The sequence below is a fragment of the Mustelus asterias genome, unplaced genomic scaffold (genome assembly GCF_964213995.1).
Source record: "Mustelus asterias unplaced genomic scaffold, sMusAst1.hap1.1 HAP1_SCAFFOLD_2241, whole genome shotgun sequence".
Taxonomy (NCBI): domain Eukaryota; kingdom Metazoa; phylum Chordata; class Chondrichthyes; order Carcharhiniformes; family Triakidae; genus Mustelus; species Mustelus asterias.
In genome coordinates, this window is record NW_027592186.1 from 1 (window position 1) to 10,343 (window position 10,343).

At 54.9% G+C, this 10,343-nt stretch overlaps 1 protein-coding gene across 1 annotated transcript; it reads left to right on the plus strand.

The window, feature by feature from the left end:
- Positions 1 to 3,894: 3,894 nt before the first annotated feature.
- Positions 3,895 to 7,375, plus strand: LOC144489495 (histone H1.0-like). The gene has a single exon (XM_078207360.1). The coding sequence runs from the start codon at positions 5,072 to 5,074 to the stop codon at positions 5,642 to 5,644; it is 573 nt and encodes a 190-aa protein (XP_078063486.1). The 5' UTR covers positions 3,895 to 5,071; the 3' UTR covers positions 5,645 to 7,375.
- Positions 7,376 to 10,343: the final 2,968 nt, after the last annotated feature.

Sequence of the window (10,343 nt, forward strand, 5' to 3'; positions counted from 1 at the left end):
TAGTGAGGGTGGAGGATAGTGACGGTGGAGGATAGTGAGGGGGAGGATAGTGAGGGGAGGATAGTGAGGGGGAGGATAGTGAGGGGGAGGATAGTGAGGGGGAGGATAGTGAGGGGGAGGATAGTGAGGGGAGAGGATAGTGAGGGAAAGGATAGTGAGGGGGAGGGTAGTGAGGGGGAGGATAGTGAGGGGGAGGATAGTGAGGGGAGGATAGTGAGGGGGAGGATAGTGAGGGGGAGGATAGTGAGGGGGAGGATAGTGAGGGGGATAGTGAGGGGGAGGATAGTGAGGGGGAGGATAGTGAGGGGGAGGATAGTGAGGGGGAGGGTAGTGAGGGGGAGGATAGTGAGGGGGAGGATAGTGAGGGGAGGATAGTGAGGAGACGATAGTGAGGGATGACGATAGTGAGGGGATGAGGATAGTGAGGGGATGAGGATAGTGAGGGGAGGAGGATAGTGGAGGGGGAGGATAGTGAGGGGGAGGATAGTGAGGGGGAGGATAGTGAGGGGGAGGATAGTGAGGGGGAGGATAGTGAGGGGGAGGATAGTGAGGGGGAGGAGAGTGAGGGGTGGATAGTGAGGGGGTGGATAGTGAGGGGGAGGATAGTGAGGGGGAGGACAGTGAGGGGGAGGACAGTGAGGGGGAGGATAGTGAGGGGGGGAGGATAGTGAGGGGGGAGGATAGTGAGGGGGAGGATAGTGAGGGGGAGGATAGTGAGGGGGAGGATAGTGAGGGGGTGGATAGTGAGGGGGAGGATAGTGAGGGGGTGGATAGTGAGGGGGTGGATAGTGAGGGGGAGGATAGTGAAGCGGAGGATAGTGAGGGGGAGGATAGTGAGGGGGAGGATAGTGAGGGGGGAGGATAGTGAGGGGGAGGATAGTGAGGGGGAGGATAGTGAGGGGGGAGGATAATGAGGGGGAGGATAGTGAGTGGGAGGATAGTGAGGGGGACTATAGTGAGGGGGAGTGGATAGTGAGGGGGAGAGGATAGTGAGGGGGGAGGATAGTGAGGGGGAGGATAGTGAGGGGGAGGATAGTGAGGGGGAGGATAGTGAGGGGGAGGATAGTGAGGGGGAGGATAGTGAGGGGAGAGGATAGTGAGGGGGGAGAGGATAGTGAGGGGGAGAGGATAGTGAGGGGAGGATAGTGAGGGGGAGGATAGTGAGGGGGAGGATGGTGAGGGTGAGGATAGTGAGGGGGAGGATGGTGAGGGGGAGGATAGTGAGGGGGAGAATAGTGAGGGGGAGGATAGTGACGGGGAGGATATTGAGGGGGAGGATAGTGAGGGGGAGGATAGTGAGGGGGAGGATAGTGAGGGGGAGGATAGTGAGGGGGAGGATAGTGAGCGTGAGGATAGTGAGCGGGAGAATAGTGAGGGGGAGGATAGTGAGGGGGAGGATAGTGAGGGGGAGGATAGTGAGGGGGAGGAGGGGGAGGATAGTGAGGGGGAGGATAGTGAGGGGGAGGATAGTGAGGGTGAGGATAGGAGGGGGTGGATAGTGAGGGGGTGGATAGTGAGGGGGTGGATAGTGAGGGGGAGGATAGTGAGGGTGAGGATAGTGAGGGTGAGGATAGTGAGGGAGAGGATAGTGAGGGGAGGATAGTGATGGTGAGGTAGTGAGGGGGAGGATAGTGAGGGGGTGAGGATAGTGAGGGGGTGATAGTGAGGTGGTGAGGATAGTGAGGGGGGTGAGGATAGTGAGGGGAGGATAGTGAGGGGGGAGGATATTGAGGGGGGAGGATAGTGAGGGGGAGGATAGTGAGGGGGAGGATAGTGAGGGGGAGGATAGTGAGGGGGAGGATAGTGAGGGGGAGGATAGTGAGGGGGAGGATAGTGAGGGTGAGGATAGTGAGGGGGAGGATAGTGAGGGGGAGGATAGTGAGGGGGAGGATAGTGAGGGGGAGGATAGTGAGGGGGAGGATAGTGAGGGGGAGGATAGTGAGGGGGAGGATAGTGAGGGGGAGGATACTGAGGGGGAGGATAGTGAGGGGGAGGATAGTGAGGGGGAGGATAGTGAGGGGGAGGATAGTGAGGGGGCGATAGTGAGGGGGAGGATAGTGTGGGGGAGGATAGTGAGGGGGAGGATAGTGAGGGGGAGGGTAGTGAGGGGGAGGATAGTGAGGGGGACGATAGTGAGGGGATGAGGATAGTGAGGGGATGAGGATAGTGAGGGGGAGGATAGTGAGGGTGGAGGATAGTGAGGGGAGGATAGTGAGGGGGAGGATAGTGAGGGGGAGGATAGTGAGGGGGAGGATAGTGAGGGGGAGGATAGTGAGGGGGAGGATAGTGAGGGGGGAGGATAGTGAGGGGGAGGATAGTGAGGGGGAGGATAGTGAGGGGGAGGACAGTGAGGGGGAGGACAGTGAGGGGGAGGACAGTGAGGGGGAGTACAGTGAGGGGGGAGGATAGTGAGGGGGGAGGATAGTGAGGGGAGGATAGTGAGGGGGAGGATAGTGAGGGGGTGGATAGTGAGGGGGAGGATAGTGAGGGGGTGGAGAGTGAGGGGGAGGATAGTGAGGGGGTGGATAGTGAGGGGGAGGATAGTGAGGGGGAGGATAGTGAGGGGGAGGAGGGGGAGGATAGTGAGGGTGAGGATAGTGAGGGGGTGGATAGTGAGGGGGTGGATAGTGAGGGGGTGGATAGTGAGGGGGAGGATAGTGAGGGGGAGGATAGTGAGGGGGAGGATAGTGAGGGGGAGGATAGTGAGGGGAGGATAGTGAGGGGAGGATAGTGAGGGGGAGGATAGTGAGGGGGTGCATAGTGAGGGGGAGGATAGTGAGGGGGAGGATAGTGAGGGGGAGGATAGTGAGGGGGAGGATAGTGAGGGGGAGGATAGTGAGGGGGTGGATAGTGAGGGGGAGGATAGTGAGGGGGTGGATAGTGAGCGGGTGGATAGTGAGCGGGTGGATAGTGAGGGGGAGAGGATAGTGAGGGGGAGAGGATTGTGAGGGGGAGAGGATAGTGAGGGGGAGAGGATAGTGAGGGAGAGGATAGTGAGGGGGAGGATAGTGAGGGGGAGGATAGTGAGGGGGAGAGGATAGTGAGGGAGAGGATAGTGAGTGGGAGGATCGTGAGGGGGAGGATAGTGAGGGGGAGGGTAGTGAGGGGGAGGGTAGTGAGGGGGAGGGTAGTGAGGGGGAGGGTAGTGAGGGGGAGGGTAGTGAGGGGGAGGGTAGTGAGGGGGAGGGTAGTGAGGGGGAGGGTAGTGAGGGGGAGGGTAGTGAGGGGGAGGGTAGTGAGGGGGAGGGTAGTGAGGGGGAGGATAGTGAGGGGGTGGATAGTGAGGGGGGTGGATAGTGAGGGGGGAGGATAGTGAGGGGGGAGGATAGTGAGGGGGGAGGATAGTGAGGGGGGAGGATAGTGAGGGGGGATAGTGAGGGGGGTGGATAGTGAGGGGAGGATAGTGAGGGGGAGGATAGTGAGGGGGGAGGATAGTGAGGGGGAGGGTAGTGAGGGGGGAGGGTAGTGAGGGGGGAGGGTAGTGAGGGGGTGGATAGTGAGGGGGGAGGGTAGTGAGGGGGGAGGATAGTGAGGGGGGAGGATAGTGAGGGGGAGAATAGTGAGGGGGATGAGGGTGAGTGCCGTAGGCAGTGAGGGCTCTGGGGGCCGCGGGGCCTCCTCGGCCTCTCCCGCTGCCGGTTCCCGGGCCCGCGGCCCCCAGTCCCGCTCCCGGGGCTCTCGGGCCGGGGAGGCTCCGGCCGCCTCTCGCCGCCGCCCCGGGGGGCGGAGAGAGTGAGTGTGAGAGGGAGAGAGAGAGCCCGGGACTGAGAGAGAGACAGGGAGGGAGTGAGTGTGAGAGTGTGCGTGAGAGAGAGGGAGAGAGACGGAGAGTGTAAACATCACACAGAGAGAGAGAGGGGCGGGAGAGGGAGCATCGACCTGGCACTGAGAATATAAACTGCGCAGAGAGTGAACAACACATCACCGAGAGAGGGAGAGAGAGCAGAGAGTGAGGGAGTGTGAGAGAGAGTGAGGGAGAGGGAGGGAGTGTGAGAGAGAGTGAGGGAGAGGGAGGGAGTGTGAGAGAGAAGGAGAGGGAGAGAGAGCAGAGAGTGAGGGAGTGTGAGAGAGAGTGAGGGAGAGGGAGGGAGTGTGAGAGAGAAAGGGAGAGGGAGTGAGTGTGAGAGAGAAAGGGAGGGAGAGGGGGAAGGAACACAGAGAGTATAAACAAGAGAGAGGGAGGGAGCAGAGAGAAAAGGGCGAGAGAGAACAACACATCACTGAGAGAAAGAGAGAGGGAGTGTGAGAGAGAGTGAGGGAGAGGGAGAGAGGAGGGAGAGAGAGTGAGGGAGAGGGAGAGAGAGAGTAGAAACCAGACAGAGAGAGAGAGAGAGAGGGAAGAGGAGGGAGAGGGAGCAGAGAGTGAGGGAGTGTGAGAGAGGGAGGGAGAGAGAGAAGGAGCACAGAGAGAGAGAGAATAAACAACACATCACTGGGAGAGAGAGAGACAGAGAGAGGAGGGAGAGAGGGAGTGTGAGAGAGAGAGGGACTGAGTGAGGGAGAGAGAGTAGAAACCAGAGAGAGAGAGAGAGGGGGAAGAGCAGGGAGTGTGAGAGAGAGAGAGGGGGAAGGAGCACAGAGAGTATAAACAAGAGAGACACAGAAGGAGAGAGTGTGAGAGAGAGAGAGAGCAAAGTATATAAACAGAGACTGACTGAGTGAGCGAGAGAGGGAGGGGGGGAGGGGGAGCAGAGAGTGTGTAAACAACACAGGTCACAGGGAGGAGGGAGAGAGCAGAGTGTGTGTGAGATAGAGATAGAGAGAGAGACTATATAAACAGCACAGCGTGAGACAGTGTGGGGGAGAGATAGAGAGAGGGAGCACACAACACACTGAGAGCAGGAAGAGGGAGAGTTGATAAAGAGCACAGAGAGGGAGCAGAAAAACAGGACGAGAGAGAGAGCAGATAGAGAGTGAGAGAGAGAGCAGATAGAGAGTGACAGAAACCAGTTAGAGAGAGTCTGAGGGAGGAGGTGGAGAGAGGGAGCAGTTAGAGAGCTCTCAGCCCATCACCGCTGTCCTGCCATCCTCACCCACAGTCTCAAACCCCCCTCCACCCCGGGACGCAGGCATGACAGAGAACTCCACCCCGGCGGCCCCCGCCTCCAAGGCCAAGCGCGCCAAGGCGGCCAAGAAGCCCCTGGACCACCCCAAGTACACCGACATGATCACCGCCGCCATTCGGGCCCTCAACAGCCGGGGCGGCGTCTCCCGCCAGGCTATCCAGAAGTACATCGCCTCCAAGTACCACGTCAGCAATAACGCCAACGTCCAGGTCAAGATGGCGCTGAAGAAGCTGGTGCTCAGCGGCACCATCCGGCAGACCAAGGGCTTTGGGGCCTCGGGTTCCTTCCGGCTGGCCAAGAGCGACGAGCCCAAGGTGGTGGTGAAGAAGGCAGCCAAGTCACCGAAGAAGAGCGCAACCCCGGCGGCCAGGAAGGCCCCGGCGGCCAGGAAGGCGCCGGCGGCCAGGAAGGCGGCCAAGGCCACGCCCAAACCCAAGAAGGCCAAAGTGGAGAAGAAGAAAGCCAAGAGCCCCAAGAAAAAGGCAGCCCCGGCCAAAAAGACCAAGAAGGCGAAACCGGCCAAGGGGAAGAAAGCTGCCAGCTCCAAAGCAGCCAAAGGGAGGAAGGCGAGGAAGTGATTCCGATCGCCACGCGGACTGGTTTATGGCTTTCAATTTTTGGAAACTTTTATGTACATACAGTTATACTTTCTTTTTGACTTTTAACAAGGATACTTTTAATTTTGTCAGGTGGCTCCGCGTGTCTTAACGCTTAAAAACAAAGAGGTGGATGGAGTAATCGCGTGTTTGAAATAGTTATCTCGGGAAAGGTGAATAAGAAGTACAAATGTTGTATACGACCATGATTAGCCTTTCCTCGGAGCTGTCCCATCTTGTGCCCTGTCAGAGTGCAGAGCACGCGTGTGTGTGCGTGCGTGTGTGTGTATATATATATAGTGCTTCTAACCTCAAAGACAGGTTGTAAATCCATCTATCGATTGCGAAGACTACTAATAAACGGCACATCTGATTGCAGCAGTTAATCGCATAGTTCAGCGTTTTAATTTTACGTCGTGGGGGGAAGATTTGTTTTAAAACCGGCTAGAGCTGGGTGTGTGAAAATACTATCATGTTGCTCGTGGTGGGGGAGTCGACGTTTCGAACAACAACAACATCTCTCCAAGCAATGTCATTCCCCGCCTGAAATCCGACACTTTCGCCTCCTTGACGGGGAAGCAGGGATCGTTTGCGGTCTCGGGTGTCGCTGAGGCAGGTTTGCCCGTGGTTGCAAGGGGTCGGGCAAGAGGGTGGAGGCCGCTGGGGCAACGGTTGCCCCCTTCCCCACCTGTTAACACCTGAAGGACCCGCTCCTAAGAAGCATTCTGGCAAATCCCAGTGCAGGCAGTTTTTTGGGGGACTGCTTTTTTAAAAAGAAACACCGTTCAAAACCCAATGACGTCCCGGGACAGAAACTCTGTCCAAACACTTGGCTGTGTTTAGATTAACTTGGAATAATATTTGGGTTTTGCTGTGGTTTAAATTGAGAAATTGCGATGGGAATTATTACAGTAGTAGTGAAGGATCTTAGAATCCCTACAGTGCAGAAGGAGGCCATTTGGCCCATCAAATGCACCAACCACAATCCCACCCAGGCCCTATTCCCCGTAACCCCACATATTTACCCTGCTAGTCCTCCCTGACGCTAGGGGGCAATTTAGCACGGCCAATCCACCTAACCCGCACATCTTTGGCGTGTGGGAGGAAACCGGAGCACCCGGCGGAAACCCACGTAGGGGAGAAGGTGCAAACTCCACAGAGACAGTGACCAGAGGCCGGAATCGAACCCGGGTCCCTGATGCTGTGAGGCAGCAGTGCTAACCACTGTGCCCTCCCACCTGTGGAGAGAAAAATAACGTAATAAGAATGGACAAGACTCCGTTTAACTTGGACAGAATGGACATTTGTTTACTGGAGGACCCTCATTTCTGACGTGGCTGTGATATTGGTGTGTGTGTGTGTGGTTTTTTTTAACTAAATCACTATATTTTAATCATTACAATGCTCTCCCCATTAATAATGATTGTTTATCCTGTGGCATATGCCGTACGAAGACATTCCTATCTCTGATTGAAGTTTTTAAATGGACATGGTTCGAATCGATACTGATAATCGTAACTTGGCTTCTCGCTGTTTTGGAGTCTGGTGTTTTGCTTTTGATTGTGAGCTGAATCTCACTGACTGTGATCCATAAATATCATCTAAGCATCAGTCTATCTGGATAGCCACGCAGACAACGTTGTGTTGTATTTTACACGCTGCCCCCCGTACCTTTGTATGTTTATAATGAATAAAGCGACATTTTGATTTGAAGGAGGATGCCTGGTGTTACTCGCCGAACGGGCTGGGATTTTTGAGACGGAATTCTCCCGCCGCGCTGGTCTAAAAGCCGGAAATTCCCACCCGACCGTCAATGGGGTTTCACATTCTCCGCAACCCGCCCGCTAAAATTCCAGTGGTGGGCGGGACGGGAGAATTCCAGCCTTGGTCTCCTTATCTGAGGAAGGATGTGGTGGCAGTTCAGAGGGAAGTTTGCCAGGTTGATTCCGGGGATGAAAGGGTTGACATATGAGGAGAGGTTAAACAGTTTTTTTTAAGTTTATGTATTAGCGTCACAAGTAGGCTTACATTAACACTGCAATGAAGTTAATGTGAAAATCCCCCAGTCGCCACACTCTGGCGCCTGTTCGGGTAGCACCTGAGGGAGAATTTAGCACGGCCAATGCACCCTAACCAGCACGTCTTTCAGACTGTGAGAGGAAACCGGAGCACCCGGAGGAAACCCACGCAGACACGGGGAGAATGTGCAGACTCCGCACAGACAGTGACCCAAGCCGGGGATCGAACCCGGGTCCCTGGCGCCGTGAGGCAGCAGTGCTAACCGCACATTGGGTGAGTGGTACCTCTTCCCGATGGCCACACGTGTAGCAAACCGGGTGGGCGCCCTCACAGTTGGGAGAGAGGTCAGCTGATTGAGACAGTCCCGGGTGAGTCCGTTTAGGAATTTGAACTGGAGGTGGGATTCGGGGAGCATTGCGGCTGCTGCCACGTGGCAGCGAGGGGTCAAACAGACTGCCGTGAGGTCACAAGAAGCTGGTAAGCTGACGAGCTGCTCGATGCTCAGTGTCAGAGACGGTGCTGGAAAATCTGCATCTGGAATAAGAGGAAGTTGGGGCGTACAGTGACACAAATTTTTAAAGTTTATTAATTGGTGTCACAAGTAGGCTCACATTAACACTGCAATGAAGTTACTGTGAAAATCCCCTCGTCACCACACTCCAGCGCCTGTTCGGGTTACACTGAGGGGGAATTTAGCACGGCCAATCCACCTAACCGGCACGTCTTTCGGGCTGTGGGAGGAAACCGGGGCACCTGGAGGAAACCCACGCAGACACGGGGAGAACGTGCAGACTCCGCACAGACAGTGACCCAAGCTGGGAATTGAACCTGGGTCCCTGGCGCTGTGAGACGGCAGTGCCAACCACTGTGCCACCGTGCCGCCCAAGTCATCCAGAATAGAATAGAATTTACATAGGAGCAGCAACCTAGGGTTTAAAACAGCACACACATTGGTTGTTACTGAATAAAATATAACAAAGCACCGTAAATAATTTAGTTAATTATTTCAGACACATTAAGGATGGCACGATAGGTGATGTGTCGCGGCTGCAGCCTGTGGGAGCTCCTGGATATCGGTGCGATCCAGGGCAAACACTCTCTGCAGCTTGAGGAGCTTCGACTCAGACTCACTGAACTGTTGGCTGAGCTACAGACACTAAGGCACATTAGGGAGTGGGAGAGTTACCCAGACGGAGGTGGTCACACCCCTTAGGATAGAGTCTTCTGGTTTGGTCAGTGGTCAGGGACAGGGAGGTGTTCTTGCAGCTGAGGCAGTTTGGGGGATGCTAAGGGCAGGAGTGTCAGTCTCTGCAATATTCCAACAGGTTTGAGATTCAGCTTGCTTGGATGAGAGCAGGGGGTGCTGCAGGGTGGGTGAGCTGGTTGGTCGTGGCACGGTGGGATAGGAAGTCATTCAGGAGGGGGAAACACATAACAATGTCGTGATAATTGGGGACAGGATAGCGGGGTTGACACTGTAGCAAAGAGCGAGAGTCCAGACGGCTGTGTTGCCTGCCTGGTAAGAAGTTTAACAACACCAGGTTAAAGTCCAACCGGTTTATTGGACTTTAACCTGGTGTTGTTAAACCTCTTACTGTGTTTACCGCAGTCCAACGCCGGCATCTCCACATCTTGCCTGCCTGGTGCCAGAGTTTGGAACATCTGCTCTGGGCTGGAGAGGAATCTGCAGTGGGACGGGGAGAATCTCGCTGTTGTAACCCATGTGGGCACCAACGACATAGGTAGAACGAGGAAGGAGATTCAGTGTAGGGAGTTTGGCACTAAAAGGACAAAGTCTTCAAGATTCTAATCTCTGGATTATTATCTGAACCATGCACAAATTGGCGTAGGGTACATCAACTTCGAGAGATGAATACGTGGCTCAAAGGCTGGTGTGGGAGAAGAGGATTTTGGTTCGTGGGACATTGGCATCAGTACTGGGGAAAGTGGGGCTGTTTCGTTGGGATGGTCTGTGGTGGTTTTAAAATTAATTCTGCTGGCTTCAAATCATAGAATAGAATCATAGAATTCCTACATATAATAGTTCAAAGAATCCCTACAGTGCAGAAGGAGGCCATTCGGCCCATCGAGTCTGCACCGACCACAATCCCACCCAGGACCTATTCCTGTAACCTCTCATATTTACCCTGCTAATCCCCCTGACACTAAGGGGCAATTTAGCATGACCAATCAACCTAACCCGCACATCTTTGGACTGTGGGAGGAAACCGGAGCACCCGGAGGAAACCCACGCAGACATGGGGAGAAGGTGCAAACTCCACACAGACAGTGACCCAGGTTGGGAATTGAACCTGGGTCCCTGGCGCTGTGAGGCAGCAGTGCTAACCACTATGTCAGTGTGCCGCCCCGGGAATATTACACTGCCTGTATGCCAATGGCCGATGATGGCGCCAGTGCGATTGGCCTCTTAAAGTGCCTGTGTCCCAGTGTGAGTGAGGAAACATCAGCAATACCATAAACACATCACGCTTTCCCTCCTCTGTCACATCAAAGGTTCCTGACATCAATAAACAATAATAGCAATAAATAATAAACAATAAATAGCAATAAATGTAACCTGAACAATCAATGAGCAACACGAGAGTCCAACAACAACAGTTGCTCTCTGTGTGGTTGCCGATGAACCTCCGACGTCTTTGGC

Bases quoted from the DNA above. Each gene is read 5' to 3' on its own strand.
- LOC144489495 (XM_078207360.1), top strand. From the start codon at position 5,072: ATGACAGAGAACTCCACCCCGGCGGCCCCCGCCTCCAAGGCCAAGCGC.